The sequence below is a fragment of the Cygnus atratus genome, chromosome 13 (genome assembly GCF_013377495.2).
Source record: "Cygnus atratus isolate AKBS03 ecotype Queensland, Australia chromosome 13, CAtr_DNAZoo_HiC_assembly, whole genome shotgun sequence".
NCBI lineage: Eukaryota > Metazoa > Chordata > Aves > Anseriformes > Anatidae > Cygnus > Cygnus atratus.
This window is the reverse complement of record NC_066374.1, coordinates 3,347,681-3,363,996: the sequence shown is the minus strand read 5'-3', so window position 1 is coordinate 3,363,996 and position 16,316 is coordinate 3,347,681. Positions and strand designations below refer to the sequence as shown.

Sequence of the window (16,316 nt, the reverse complement as noted above, 5' to 3'; positions counted from 1 at the left end):
CAATACTTGACACAGCAGAGGGAATAAATAGAACAGGTACATCCCAAGTTTGCAGAGTAGGAAGTGTGGGAGGGGCAGGTTAGTGACCTGTCCCGGGCAGCACAGGTGGGTGAGGTGCTGGAGAGTTCAGGGGCTCTGACTTCCATGCCCACATGTTTCTCGGAGGGGGCACTGGCTTTTGTTTGCTTCTAACTGGTGGAAAATGACCAGTTGTCTAAGGAGCTAAAACATCTTGTGTTTGCGAGTGCTGGAAACCTCCCCCACCTCTGTGCCTGCCTTAGAAGACTTGGCCCACCTTTGGAAAGGAGAGGAGGCTTAGGACATGCCTGCCTGGGTGTTTTGGCTGGGTTAGCTTTACATGTTTTGCACTAACTTTCCTTGTCCCATGTATGTTCCCAGGATAGGATTTGGGGTCACAGTAAGCAGTCCTCCTGAAGGTTTACTAGTATCCCAGTCCTCATACATTTTGCAGAATGAGTGTCGTGAAGGGTTCAGGTGGTGGTGCTCAGCACTAGGCTGTCAGGTGTAAGCATGCCTGGGCTCAATGTCCCTTGGAGATAATGCATGGCTTGCTCATTTGCTTCCTGTCTCCTCTGTAAGCTGCATTGCTTCAGTCTAAATCTGTTTTCCAGTTTGTCCACGAACAAGAGCAGAGACATCTGCTTGTTTTTGGCACTGCCTGTCAGCCTTCAGTAATTTGTTTTTGGCACTGCCTGTCAGCCTTCAGTAATTTATTCAGGAGAGGTACTGGAAAGGGAAGGAGGGTGGCATGCTGTGTCTGCGTTCGGGTGGCTGTCCTGCAGTGCACTGCAAGCACAGAGCAGAGCCACAGCTCCTCGCTGTTGCTTGTGGGGTATCTGCCAGGATGGTGCTTGGGGTAGCCCAGAGCTGGAGGGAGAGCGGCGATTGAAGGGGGATGCCATAAACTGCGGTGACAGAGCGGTGTGAACTCAGAGCAGCTTCGTGTGGCTACACTGCTGCCTTCTCTGTGACAAACAAATCAGATTGTAACAACCCCTGCGAACAGTGACGTTTCATTGCTTTGTCAGATTTCCTCCCCACGCCCACAGCTCTCTTGATGTAACGATCACTTTTGTAGCTCTGAATGCCTTTCCTTCTCCCTTCAGCCTCTTCTTTCTGGTTAAGAACATGGGGCAGGACCAGCGCACTTGCTTGATGAGAGCAGAGGTTCCTCCCACTTCTCCTCCTCATCCTCCCCCTTCGTAGGGTCTGATGACTGTCCTGTGAAAACTACTTGTTTTGCAAAGCCTGCTGATACATCTGGAAACAGCAGAAGCCTTTTTGTTTTCTGTTTCCCTGCCTACACCCAGAGTCGTCCATGTTTCTGTACTGCTGGTGGTTACCGACTCTTGAAGTGCATTCGAACACAAATTGTGAAGCCTTGTGTGCTGTGACATTTGCATTTATACCTGAAGCACGGGCGTGTATGGAACATGCCTGTATCTGGGAGGTGAGGAAATGTCTTTCAAAATGTGGTTGTAAGCCTCTGCTGACATTTGAGGAAGCTCAGGAATCCTTTGCTGTGCCTTGAGCATATGAACATTACTGGGAATACAAAGGTGGTTTCAGATCGTAGGTCATTGTGTGAGCCATGCACCAATGTCTTGCTGCTTGCTTATTTGTACTTCTCCGGGACGTGTCTGTAGAAGAAAAGGACTGTGAGAGACTTGGCCTTGCATTAACATGAAATAAAGCTTCTTTGTCCTTTTGCTTCTCTTGCATCCATAGGTCATAACACCACGGCTGTTGTCCTTCACAGACAAACCAAGCCTGGCGTACCAGCTGTCACCTTCTGTGGGTGACTTTCAGACATGGCACTGCTGCTAGCACTGTGCAGGGCTCCAGGAGGATCACAGGACTTCCTGGATTACAGTATTTAGCATTTTAACAGGCATTTTCGTATGCTGTAATTAGCTGTGATTACACATGCAATTACATGCAATGACAAGGAGGCTATCTGCCATTATTACCAGTAGTTTTATTTGCCGTTAAAAGCAGATTTAGCTTGTAGTCTTGACCTCCACATAGGAATTTCTTGTTCCTAGCTTTTCAAATGATTGGCAGATGTTTGTTTGATAAGCATACTTGTGTGCGTATATAAAGGGAGGGGTTGGAGTGCATCTTAATTTTTATAGCAGAGTGTAAGCCTTGTATGCTGAAGGATTTCCTAGAAGAGCTCTATAAGGTCATAGGCAAAGTGGACTCCAACCAAAGTTTAAGCCATTCATCTAAAAGAAATAGAAAAGAAATTGAGAGCTAAATTCTGGGAAGGTGCCTGCCCTGGAAGATAACTGGAGAGGTTGATGGGAAAGTTGCTATGCACACTAATTGTGCTTTTTCTGTTGAAATTGTGGAGATGGAGAGGACAGCATGGTGCTCTCGGAATGATGCAACCTCCTGTTAGTATGAAGGACGTGGGCAGGGGGACAAGAGGTAGACAGGAAATCATCGGAAGAAAATTATTTTTAGGTGGTGCTAAAAGATTTTTTTTCCCTCATCAGCTATGCACACGAGGCATGTGCTCCGTAACCACCTGCAGATGACGCCCAGCATTGCCGAACACTCGATTTGATAAGGTGCTGCGGTGTCCCCGGCATCTGGCTGTGTCCGTCTGTCGTTCCGTGCAGGTGTCAGTCTGCAGAGCAGTGGCTGCAAGGATGGGCCGGCTGCTCCTGGGGAGGAAGGTGTTAAATCTGCCCCAGCTGCAGGAGCTCAGGCATTGGCACAGCTCCCGGAGATGCGTGTGGCAGCACAAAACCACGCTCTGCTCACACGCTCTGCTCACGCGTCGCCCAGGCAACTGCACAGTCAAGTGGCAGGGATTGGCAGCACCGCCCCCAAACGGTGCTGTGCTCGCAATTATATCCAATTGTCTTCAGGTTGTTGGGTTTCATTCAGAGCTGGGGGAAGGGGTGGGATGGCGGGTGGATGTTACTGATACTAACAATGAACTGCCATGCATCTGAGATCCCGGTGTAGGCAGGACTCCACCGTGCTGTGTATGTAATGCTAACGTTTGTGCTGGCACTTGGCTTCCAAGCCTTGTTGGAGGAGAGACTAACAAATCTACCCCAAGAGCTCTAGGTATTTAGTGGGGAGGGATTTAGGGGAGTTAGCAGTCCTCCACACACCTCAGCTGTCCCTGTCCTCACACCCTGGCAACCTGCAGGCAGGAACAGTAAGGTTTTCAAAGGCCCTGTGGAACTGGACTCCTAGAAAAGGGCGTCAAAAAGTGGAGGGCAAGATCTTTCAAATCCAGCTCAAACCAAACTTTATCCGTACAGTACAGCTGCAATTCAGGATCAGTTGGATCCAGAACCTGCTGTTCTAGTGTCTGATTTGGTGAAATCAGTCGGTGTGGGTCATTTTCACCAGCAGTGGGAAATGTCCTGTGGTGTCCAAATGAGGTGGATGCCACTTGGTGCCCTGGAGTGCTGGGATAGTTGGGGGTCAGCAGTGATGTGAGAGAGGTCCACTTGAACCACCTGAGATTCAAGACATTATGAAGCACTTAGCAGCATCCTGGCACGGCTCCAGTATATTAGGATTAATGTTTCCATGCTTTAAAAGCTGAGCAACGTTTAATCAAGGGAAAGAACACTTAACCAGGCATTGCTTAAAGTGGTTCATGAAACTGCTTTTATTCACGGTGAGCACCAAGGTCCTGGGCTTGACTCTAGCTGCACTTCTGAAATGTTTTTCAAGCCAACCGAATGTTCACAAGTCTGGGCAGGGAAGGCCTCTGTGAGGTAGTGAGGGTGATGACCTTGAAAAATAGACTCTAGAAGTGATCAGACATTGACAGCTTCAAGTTTACTGTCACGGTTAGAGAGCATAGAGAAGAACAATCAAGAAATTGATCTCAATATAATTTTACGTTATTATTTTAGTGTATTATTTGAAGAACTTATTTAGAAAAAATACCTCAAGGATTGTATAGCTGTAGAACGACACAGACTGATTCAAGCATGTGAAGAAAAAGTGAGTTATTACTTTATAATTGCTTTCCTTTCCTATTCCTATACTAACCTAAATATATGCATTATGTACTGGTGTACAGAGAGCAAAGTAGTAACTGGAATCCACTGAAACCTGAGTTCATATTCTTGCAACCAGGGACATAAGTTCTTATGTAGAACGCTATAACAGAAAAGCATTGCCATTATTACTGCTACCATAATATCATCCTGTAATCACTTAAAAATTAACAGTAGTCCTGGCTGCTTCAAATAATTGGTCATTTTAAGGAGCAAGCACTTGTCAGAAAAAATGGTGGATTGGTGTGTTTTTGTTGGTTTTGGGAGGCTGGGGATATATTCAGTGTTGCAACTTTGTCCCAGATACACTAAGTAAAATGAAATATTTCTTGAAATTTTCCTTGGAGGCAAGGAAACATTTTCCAGCTATAGCGGGACTTTCCCTGCTGGTCTCCTAAGGTACTTAGAACAGCATGTTCTGACAGCGTCCGGCCAAGTAATTCCCTGAGAACAGTGTGGACTTTATGTTCCTTTTCTCCCATTATTATTTTCTCCTAAGGTTTTGATTTTTTTTTTTCACTGAACATGTTCTGAAAAGAAAATGACTACTTCCTTTTCAAGGGAGTATGCCTTCACGAGTTCTGGCCTTCCCTGTTTGCTCCATCTTCTCTCTTCCTCCTTGTATGAGACATCTTTGCTCAAATTATTTGTAGAAATAAAAGAAGCAAGCTGTCCAGGTGAATTAACCATTAGCTGTTGTTTGCAGTGTCATAGCTGAGTAACTAGACTTTCTGAGAAGAGTCATGCTGGACTTTTTCAGCCTTTTTCTTCTAGACTCTGTGCTTCAGGACCTACTTTTAGGACTTTATCAGCATAATTGCCTTGTGCAGTAAATAGATCTGATGTGGTGAGGGTACCAAAGTGTGTTTGTGTGCGTGTGCATGTTTGTTTCTAGCTCTTCTAATGGTGATTTGATTCGAATTTGGAGGAAGGGCGTGTCTCCCTTAAGAGAACAGAAATAAAAGGCCAAATGACTGTCTTTTTTGACTGACGAGTGCTCAGACTGGATGCCAGTGCATCGTTTTGGTGGGTCGTGGAATATGCTGTTGCTTCTGTATCTGAGATGTGCCTTGTCCTGTTGCCTCAGAAATCAGGCAGATGACAGACAAAGCGAGTTAAGCACAGGAAGACGGACCAGAATTAGAGTGATACCCTTTAGCACCCTGGCAGATGAAGGTGGTGAGCTACATGCAGCTGTTTTGTACCATCAGTTGTCCTTACCCTGCCTGAAAATGACAAAGGTAGGGTTGTCTTGGGCATGTGCTTGTGTGTTTCATATCTAGGAAGAAGGCTTCTGTTTGTTTTCTTCTGGCTCAAAAAAGAACAAACAAAAAAGAGAGGTTTTGATTCCTTCTGGAGGCCGAGGAAGGAATCTGATAAGACTCTGAGATCAGTTTGGTGTAGAAATGTCTTTACTAGACTTTCAGTGTTCTGTCTTCCAAATTGGATGATCTCAGTCTTGTTTAGCTTGGATTCGACCAAGATGCCCTTCTTTGGGGCAGTTTAGGTTTGTAATTTTGCATATAATGAACTATTTTACAGTTTGTATCCTCGAAGAATACTTGACAACAGGGGCTGGGTAGCTCATATCAGAGCTCCTATGGGGAAGGGCTCCCTCAGCAACTTGAAAATTGTTTCAGGGATTAAGAACTGCTGAATAAACAATCCAATTGCATGGAGATCGAGGTTCGAATTCCAAAGCTCCTGCAGGTATTCATCAGTCTCTCACAACTCCTCATATAAAAGGTTTATAATCTGCCAGGCATCCGGTTTTGGATGCAGACATTCTTGGTGCCCAGCTAGGTCTTCTCTGATGTCACTCAGAATTTATAAGGTGCAAAACTGTTGATACTCTAGCAGCCTGGGGAGGATGACAGCCAGGCCTAGAGCCACAAGAAGGTATTTTTTGTTTTGGAGACAGTGTTACTCCTATATCCTGTCTGAGTAGGTACTGCGAGGCTTGCTGAAAGAGCAACAACACTGACTTCTTACTTTCCTTCTTTGGTGTTTTTAAAATGGGGTTGAGGATCTGGGCAAGTTCACAGTCATACTGATTAAATAATTTGCAAAGCTTTTTCCTTCTTTTCTTTACTCTGTCACCCTTCATGGTTTCATGTTTGGCTACAGAACAGTGCAAACAATGACAGAAAACAGGATTTCTGTTTACCAAGGCAGGTTCAGGCCTCTGTGAGTCTCTCCCCATCTCATTCTGAGAGTAGATTTATGAAGAATTCACATGTGGAGCTGTGACAAGATATTTACAAACCCAGCTGATAAACTTTCACTTCAAAACAGCATTTAAGAGGGCATATCACACATAAGTAATGTAAACCATGGCTGACAGCACACAGCATCTGAAAGCATCCTGGGGAAATGGGGACACTCCAAAGGAACCACTGAAGAGCCTACAATTTAGTCTTGTAATAATGTTTAAAGTTAATATTATTAATAGTCTGTTCTTGTTAGCTAATCTCTCAGGGAGTCAATTGTCTAGAGACAATACCAGCCCAGTTCCTCATACAGATGTCAAGCATTTCATGGGTGCCAGAGTCACCAAGTTTTGTGTCTGGTCCGAATAACTTAATAACTGCTAGTGCTTCGTGCTCTCAGGTCCCCACCCCGAGAGGCAGACATGGGTGTATGAGGATGGATATTTGACAGGGACTTGGGAAGCCAAATGGCGCTATAGGAAGAAGGATGAAGCTGTGCCTTGGAGTTGCGTTACCACACCGGGGCAAAGCTGTGGCATTTCGAAGGCAGACAGAGACCCAGAATCTGTGCTGTAGATATTGACAGATGTTAGCTAGCTTTTTCAGGGGGATTTAAAAATAGATGCATTAGTGAGGTGAGTCAGCATTCACATCTGCTAAGGATGGTGGGGAAAATAGTTGTATTCCTGATGGACAGTATAGCCATCTGCTTTTCTAGATGATGGGTCCAAAAAGCACAGAAAGTTATTGGACATCGCAGTGCTCAAATGCAAAGGGCTGTTGCAGATGTGTTGTTAAATGCTTTCTTTCACGACTGTTTTGTTCCTGTAGCAAGGAAGTGAGCAGAGCTGTGTGTGGTGCCCTGAGGACTCCTCTCACATAACCAAACAAACATGTAGGGATCTCTTAACTCCCTTAATCCATTCCAGCAGTTATTGCTGGCAGTGGCCAGGGTTCAAGTCTTGGAGGGGCACGTATGGCTGTGTGACCCTTGTTCAAGTCCTGTTTTCCTAGAACAGAATCTGCTGTTCAAGTCAAGGCTGAAATTCGTCCCGCATGCTGCTATGAGGGGAGGTGAACTGGTAAGTTCAGTGCGTTGTGGCTCAGCCATGCTCTGAATAAGAAACCTTGAAAATTTTGTGGTATTTCATCCAGCTGGGATCCATTTCTGTGTTTGAGAAAGTTCATCAGAAACAGGAACAGGAGCTCTGCTCCATCCTAGGCTCTCACGCTTCTCTTAGCCATTCTGCACCAGACTGATGATGCCCGACCCTGGCAGCATGCTGAGCCCTAAAGAGGCCTTGGTAGAATTCCCGGGAACACTAACATGAAAACTCTCTGTATAGGAGAACCTAGTTCTCCAGAACTGGGGTGGGGGAGAGGAGCTCTCCTTTTTTTTTGGGATGGGTGTTTAATTTGAGAAGCACTATAGGAACCGAAGCAGATACAATTTTATTCTCCCGAAGATGCTATTTCAGAAAACATCCTTTTACAAAGAACAGGAGTTTAAGAACTTGGTTTGATTGACTCTCATTCCCATCAACGATACAAGGTGGTGCAGCAGAACAAGGTACAGCTTGCCAAGCACGTTTCTGGGGGTGAAACCATGTCTCCCTTCAAAGCCTGGGTATTTTTGCTGTGGACCAGGCTGTCTTCTTGCCTGTCCCCCAATGGGCTGAGTGTGAGAGGCATTGTGAAAACGTTGTCTGGCATGGTTCCATCTTGTTTTCTGACTGGATAAACCATTCCTCACATAATATTTTGTCCTTAATGTTTTCATCTGGGGAAGTGGTGACAAGTTTTTTTTGGGGAATTGCTGAAGTGTTCCCAGAATGGAGCTGTTGCTCAGCCTCATTTTATTATTTCTGTAATTTTATTTTTATTTGCCCTGGAAAATCTTGTTAAGACAGAGCTTACCCAGAAGAAGAGATGAGCAAGGAATTGTAAAGCCTTCAGCTGTCAGCAAATACCCCATGTCTGACCTCTGATGACTGAGTGCACCCTGCGTGACGTGAACTTGGTGGCTCAATCCTGTGTCACTGCAGGAAATTGTGTGTTCCTTGTTGTGCCCTTCTGTGTTGGTGATGTCTGACAAGAAGCACAAAACACGATGGCACCTTGCCAGCATTCCTGCCCTTGCTGTGTAGCTCTATGTTTGGTGGATGTCCAAATACACAGCTCCATCCTTCTTCTCTCTTGTCTTGCAGGTACTGGGCCAGTGTGAGGCACGAGTTCCCTTTTTTTTTTTTTTTTTTTTTTTTGTGGCAATATCCTTAGATATATTCACCCTTCAATGAGTGTTGCATTTATTTGCATATGATGGAGAGGCACTGTTCTGGAAGTGGCATCTTTCTCAACAGTATTATTCACCCAAGTCTTCCAGGGATATAATTATGAGCAAACATTTGTAAATGACATGCATGCCTGCCAAGCAGACGGCTCTCCAGATGCCAGTGTTTTGTTATCTTCTCTCCTGGCAGTTTTTCCAGTTTATATTCCCCTCCTTCAGACTGTATGGAGGCTTTCTTACATTGTTGCTGTTTTTTCCTCTAAAGAAAAAAATGCTGAATGACCTCAATGTCACCTCTGCAACATAAACAGTATGATTCTGAGGTTCAGAATGTTTCTTTAAAGTTTAAAGTGTCAAGTTTCGTTTAGTTGATTCAATTGTCATAAAACGAAAAGTGGCCTCTCAGAAAACCAGCCTCTGTTTGTCCCGAGGCAAAGTGATGATGGAAAGAATGACATGGTAAAATTTATTTTGAGCCTGTAAAACAAAAAGCCTCAGATCAAATCCTCGGATGGTGCAAGTCTTCGTACAGTAATTGTTAGTTCATTGATTTGGGCTTCCTAATGAATTAAATGTCTGGCTTCTCTGAAGGAAAAATTATAGCCCAAACTTGCCAGTTGCAAAGGAAATTAAGGTAGAGTTCTGTCAACACTTCTCTTCATGAGTGGAAAGTATTCACATCTGAGGTAGAGCATGTTTAAGAATGAATTTGGAAGAATGCTTTGTATGTCAGGAGTTTTATGCTTTTCTCATTTCATTTCCAAATTTACCAGGGTTTTTGGATGAGTAAGATCCTGGAATCTGAGTTTTTTTTTAAAGCTATTATATTTTAGATTTGTAAAATCAGATTGAATTTTATGCTCTTACCCTGTGATTTAAATGTGTGTTTCCTTTGGGATTAATTCTATTTAAAAACTAAATAAAGCTGTGTGGTTTTCTGTCTAAAAGGAAGCTTTGAAAAATCCTTCACAGCTGAAAGAACTGCCTATGTATACATAATACATGTACATACATACATGTATACATGTCCTTTGAGATGGGAAGGCAGACCCTACTTATCTTCACTCCTCAAATGCAGAATACCTTCAGCCTCTTCAGAGGCTGACAAAATCCTCAAAGACTCACTCCCAAACTTCCATGTATATCTTTTCATCAAAGATAACGAAGCATACAGCTTTAAGCAGCTGCTTATCTAGTTGGCTGCAATGCTTTGGGTGGAAAACTGGCCCTGGAAAAGAACAGAGCTGGCCTAATTAACTGAATGACTGAGGATGTCTAATAGGCTATCTAAAGCACACTAAGGTCTTCTCGTTGCCTGGAGCCAGCATCTTCTACCCTGATACAATGAGTAAATAATTAAGATTTTTTTTGCTTTTTATTTATTTTTTCTTCCCCTATAACTGCCAAACCTTTAGTCTTGTGATGGTAAGCAAAAAATTCGATCTCATTTAGCAATGATCCAGCTGTGGGCTGACTTTTGGTCTTTCAGTTTAGAGTTTTATTGTTGTTTCAGCTTTACTACAGGTACAAGCACTTGTGGGGCTGATGAAGAACCTGAATGCAGGTTTGCTCTCCCTATAGCTCTGTAGATAATTGAATCTTCTGCAGAGACTTTGTGCAGAGCTGATCTTGCTGTAGTTTTTGTGCATGATCACTGTTGTCACTTTTCTTCTTCCTTCAGGTAAAGGTCATTTAAGACTTAGACATGCAATTTTCCTCCCTAACTGGAGCTGTGACTCCAGTACCCCTTCCTCTGGCCTCTCCTTGCTCCTTTCTCATTACCTGACTCTGCTGTCCACAAAGGAAAGTTATCATTAGAGATAATTGTCTAAAAACTGTTTTCACATTCAGACACAGGATATAACAGGTAAAACCACCAATATCTGAACTGTAAGAAGAATATTTCAAATTTAATCCAAACATATCAAATATAATCCAGCCATGACATTTCTCATCCTTGTTTTTAAGGGCCTTTCTCTGTTCCTAGAGGCATTGTGAATCCCTCATGAACAAAAACGAAGCAGTATCCATTGATGGATAGAGGTGGATTGAGGGGACTTGTACGTCTGCTGGCATAAAGCAACATCACTCCAATGGCTTAGCTAAAGTGATGCTGATTTACAGCTGAGAATCTGGTCTGCTTCTCTGCATCTGAACAGAGTAAAAACTATGGACCCTAAGGGGGATGCTGTGCTTGGAAGAGATAGATAGGGACACCATACTAAGTTCTGCAGACATTCCAAAAACTGCAAAAATTTTAAAATAAGAATCCCCTCTAGTGAAAATAATGGCTTCACCACAAGTACTCAAATTGTAAGGCAAGGAATAAACAATATTGGCAAAATTCACCATTATTAAAACCAGGCCTTTTTTCTTGCCTTGCCTTTTGAGAGCTGATATGTTTCTGTAGGTTTTCTACTTACGTTACTTTGACTTTTGGACCATGATTGAATAAAATAACTGATGTGATTGATAGTGTGAGGGTAGAGTTAAAAGGTGACTCATAATTTTCTCTTGGAAGTAGTCTATGGGTTGAGCACTAGCAGAGAGATTACTGGAGACACAAATGTGCCAGAATGATTTCAGAGTCCCTGATGGGGTTCAGAGTTTCAGCTGGCTGAGATGGTTTTCCTGGCACGTCATAAGGAAATTAAACCTGGCAAGAGATGAGCAATGCTGGGACATTCTCCAGCATTTAGAGGTGGAGCTCTGCAATCTGAAGTCTGGATGGGTTTGATGTCTAGTCTAGTTCATGTCTGAGTTATCGCCACCTCTCAAAGCTCTCTTCTTGGGTGACAAGCAGGCTGTTTCTCACAATGGAAGACCTTGGGAGGTTTCTGTCTTCTCAGATGATTAGAGAGGCTTGAAGTTCTGACACTTCCTAAATGTTCATGGAGAATCTACTTTTTTAATAGAATTTTTATGGTGCCTTGAACACATTTGAATAGGAATTGGAAGTCTGGATCCCTTCTGGTTCACCCAGAATGTAACTTAAATCCATAACTGCAAATCAAATAGCTTGTGCTGTCTAGAAAACTATTCCTTGGAGTGACTACTATGAGTATTCCCAGGGCTAGTTGCAGTCATTGCTTTAAGATAAGCGGGAGCTGACTTCATATTGGAATTGCCACCATTTCTCTTGCAGTGTTTTACCTAGACTGGTAAATCAGGGGGGTAATTTCTCAGTGATGGTAGACTCTGTCCCTGTTGGCCATCACTGACCTTTGTTTGATTCCTGCTAACCTGCTCATTTACTAAATAGTTCCACAGAGACTGCTTTTTCTTTTCTTATTTGTGTGCGCGATCCTCTTCTTGAAGATAGGAAATCCCATGCAATCCTAAATGAACAACAGTCCATTGTGATATGCACCCTGATCTTTATACTGACCTTATTTAAACTGATGAAGATGCAGGTCTGTTAGCAGTGAATTTTGTGACTAAAAAAATTCCAGAATTCCAGGTCTCCTGTTTGCCATGTTGGCTTTCTCTGTTTTCTGACAGTTGAATAACATTCTTTGTATTAGTTTGACATTAAATAGATGTAATATTAGCGTTCAGAAAGGAATTTGTCTGAAAGTAGTAAATTCAAATCAGTGTATCTGTATCACATTGGGAAAACAAAAAATAAGCTTGATAAATGCCATCAAAGTGCTACATGAACAGACACAGACACAGATTTCTAGGTTGGAAGAGACCTCAAGATCATCGAGTCCAACCTCCGACCTAACACTAAGTACTCCACTAAACCATATCGCTATGAAGAAACACTGTGATAAATAAGAAAAAAAAAATTCTGGTTACATCTCTCCAAGCAAGAGGTCTCTTAAGCATCTAGACAATTTAAACAGAGATTAACCTGATTGCACTTCAAGTGGGATACAATCCCAACCAAGTAAGCATTCCAAAAGACCCTAGCAGGCTGACTTCTCCCAGTGAGCCTGAGGCCTGCAGTGATATGTGTCGGACTGAAGCTGCTCTAGCCTTTGTTTTGTATTGAAACAGAAGGAAATCTTGGGCTATGAAATACCTTGGCAGCGATCACGAGGTTGGAGTCATTTGTGTTTGACATCAAAGTAAGTAGAGCCCTCCCAGAGTGAATGAGGAAGGAAGAAGGTGCGTCTCCAGCTGTTACACTGAGCAGCCAAGTGGTTGTTGTCTTATTTAGGGGATGCTCTGTGACCTGCAAGACAGACAAGTGTTGATGAACAGTGAGCAGTCAGCAATATTTGCCCTCAGGGTCTTTGTTCCTTTTTTTTTCCCACAGAGAATGTACAATTAGAGTTCTCCTGTTGCCAAGTGGGTATCTGTCTGTTCCCCTCTTTCACCAGCAATGCTTTACTGTTGACCAGTTGCAACTCAGTTTGGTAAATGGGTACATGTCTTGGTGAAACTAACCATGCCAAGAAGCGGAATGGGAGCAGGATACCCTGGAGAAAGTCTTATCCTTTATTAGCTGTCAGAGTGCCCACAAGAGAGGAAGATACCAGAAAGCAAGCTTTATAAACAGGTCTGTGAGATATGGAAGTGGTTTTCTTATTGAGTCCTTCTGAAACACATTGAGTTGATAACACAAGGTGGGGAAGAAAAAGGAAATGTGAGAACATAATGAAGGAGGCTGAATGAGAAAGGAAGGTACCTGGCTAAAGAGTGACTTTAAGTGAATTCATGGACATAATGGCAATGCAGGCCAGCATTTGGCATCATCAGCTGCAGAAATGGCAAATTAGTCTCACACTTACTCTCAAGAAGTTTACCCGTTAGCACTGAATATCGTTCTTCAAATTTCCAAAACATTCTGAAGTTTTGACGGAATTAGAAAGAAAGGGACTTATCCAAAATTTATTAATTTCAGCTGTCTATCAGCAACCTATCTTAGGTAAAATAGGAGCTAACCTACACAGAGGGAAAAACGTGTGCTTGATTGGCTGGTAGGTAAGTCACCTCTGACTTTGCTTATGTGTTTTACTTTAGAAATCACTGTTAATGAGTTTTTTTCAGTTTCATCACTCAAGACTGAGAGACTTATGTGCTGCTGTTTATTTTCAAGATGCATAAATAAAATCCTTTCTGGTAATTTCTGGAAACTAAGAGAGAAAGTATACATTATTCAGTTTGTCTGAGTCATGCAAGTTGGTAGTATCCAGAAGTAAAATGAATGCTGCTGTGTCATTTTTGATGCAGCATTTTTGTAGCTCAGAATTTCTTCTTACAGAAGGACTGAGATTCTTTACAGTGTGAAGGTGGTTGGTTGTACAGGTTGTCAGACAAACAGGCATGGCACATCTGGGGTTCCCTCTCTCCACTGGTCTGTTTGTTTTGTTCCTTAGCAACTTTTTCTGTGTTACTCTCCTTGGCTGCAAATCAGTAGCATTGGAGACCTTTCTTACCACTCTGATGGGTGCTGGTGTTTATCCTTGCCTAGGAAACCTTAGCTGCTGTGGTATTTGCTTGCACCTGGACAGCACCAGATGCTGGTGTCACTCTCCTGGCTGCAGCTCACGCCTCGTCTGGGCAATGGATGAAAGGAGCAAGCTATACCAGAAGGGTCAAGCAATAGCCTGGTGGGAAGGCTTTTTTTCTTGTAGACAAGTGATCTGATAAAGTTCTGGTGGCCTGGCAGCACTAACAGTGGCTCTCTGCAAGGAATCAGGCATATCTCTGTATTACTAAAAGATGAATACTCTGTTTTACATGATCTTAGGCTGATCTTTGCCATAAAGGATGTCCAGGCTATAATTTAAGAGTCTGATCCATGTCCTGAGAGACACCATTGGCTCTGACTTACATAGGCCCAGAAAAGTGGAGTTTTGCTAACTAGTACGAAATTGCTATTTTTTTAAACGTTAATTTCAAAATCTAAAATTTAATATATTAAAAATAATCTTTTGTTTTAGGAAGCTTTTGACTTCTGATCAGGATTTCATATACAAGTTTAAAGTTCCTCTTTTTATGTCACAAAGCAAGCATAGCCCAGAATGTGTATCTAGGAGGTTACAAGGGCTACTGCATGCACTGTTATCCCAGACATTACAATTTTTTCCTTAAAACAAAATGGAGGAGAACACCTCAAGGTGTTGTTTGGAAAAGATGAGGGGTTAGGAACATCGAGACTGGGAAAAGAGGATAAAGGATTTTTATACTCAAGAAAGTGTCTGAGATAAGCGTCACAATTAGTAGATACTGGCATCTAGGCTGGAACCAAACCCTGCTGGAAAAAGAATGGGGAAGAAGAGGAGCTTGTTGCTAAAGAGATTTATGCTTTTTCATGTGGCTTAGACTTAAGCTTTTTAGCCTTTAGGGCTTGTGTATTGCCATTGGATGAGGAAGAAATATCTGCCTTGAAGTAGACCAAACCAGCTCTGTCTTCATCTGAATATTCACTTCAGACAGTGTTTCTTAGAGAGCTTGACTTTGTTTTTGCTACATAATGCCTATTCACCAAGTAATGACATAAAAATGGGTGATTTTGCTTAAACCTACCTAATACTGTTTTATCAACAGAATATTCCCTGTCTTATAAAAGGCAGTGATCGAGAGTTCAGTTTGCATCTGTTACCAGCCCCTTGAGACACAGTGTGAGCTCAGGCTGGACAAGCCCAGAGAGGTCCTGGCCACTGAGCCCAAATGGTGCTTATTATCAGGCAAAAAACAAAAATTGTGTACAAATTTTTCCAACCTCCTTTTCTCATTGTTTTTAGTTCCCTCTTAGGAAATTAGTTCACGAACTTGATTGAAAAACATGCTTTGGGGAAGCACTAAGAACCCATAGCTAAACTGTGGGTGGCCTGTTAGTCTGCTGAACCAAGACTGGACTTATAGCCCAGGTCTGACCTCAGCCACGTTACTTTTGCCTGGAAGGGATGTCGGGCAGTTATTCTAAACTGACTGTCTCCAAACATGCCCTTCCCTCTCTCACTTGCATTTAATGCAGAGGTATTTCCTGGCTTTGGTAGGTTGCCCTTTGCAGAAATAGAGTTAGGCTGGTTTATACCACCTGATTGTCAAAACTACTGTACGTTAAGTTTTTCTTGAAAATGCCCTCTTCTGCTTTCTATTTCAGTGGAAAAAGAAGGCCAATTGGTCTGAGATCCCTGGACTGCTGGCGGCCAATTTGGTAGCAGTTACAACGTGCTGAACAGCACTCCCAAACAGACTGCTAATGGCACACAGGCAGACTGACTGCACAGCTAATGTGCGGTGAGGCTGACTTGTCTGAGGCCCTTCCCCATATGCTGTGTATCCCCGTGCTGTCATACACAGTAATCACTGATACTGATTTAAACTCATTTATGATCGATCTTATTAAATACTAAGGAATAGACTTGTAATGCCCTTATTCATGCAGGAGGGGCAGCTCATCCTAGAAAGCTCCTTTGATGGCTGTGTTCATAATAGTAAGTGTTGAACATCCTCCAGCCTCAAGTAATGTCTACTACCTTACGATAACACCTGTTTTTCATGTAGCATCACTATCTCAAATCACAGTAGAGAAAGCATTTTACAAGAAAACATTGGCTCAGTGCCCATAAAATGGTGTCTTTTCTGATGCAAAACAATGACATTTTCCAAGAAATCAAAATATATGAAGTTTTAGTCAATTAATGCGATGCTTTAATTATGTTATTTTCCCCAAATTATGTCAAACTTGTGGTAGCTTCAGAATGGCAGAGGCTAAAGGCCCATAGAAAATGGAGCTGTGGATGAGTGAGACATGGATGAAACAAGGTATTTCAGAACAGACGGCAACATTAACCAACC

The 16,316-nt window shown here is 42.8% G+C and overlaps 1 protein-coding gene across 6 annotated transcripts in view; it reads left to right on the top strand.

The window, feature by feature from the left end:
- CAPN6 (calpain 6) overlaps window positions 1-16,316 on the top strand; it is a 61,189-nt gene that overhangs the window by 12,490 nt on the left and 32,383 nt on the right. Inside the window, exon 1 of one of the 6 annotated variants that reach the window (XM_035541714.2) lies at window positions 1,196-1,471. The exons of 4 other annotated variants lie outside the window; for them this stretch is intronic. In XM_035541714.2, coding sequence (XP_035397607.1) covers window positions 1,340-1,471 — 132 coding nt within the window. In that variant the 5' untranslated portion in view covers window positions 1,196-1,339. Of the gene's footprint in view, window positions 1-1,195; window positions 1,472-16,316 lie in introns of those variants that run through there. One more of the 6 variants, XM_035541709.2, reaches the window with a different exon arrangement.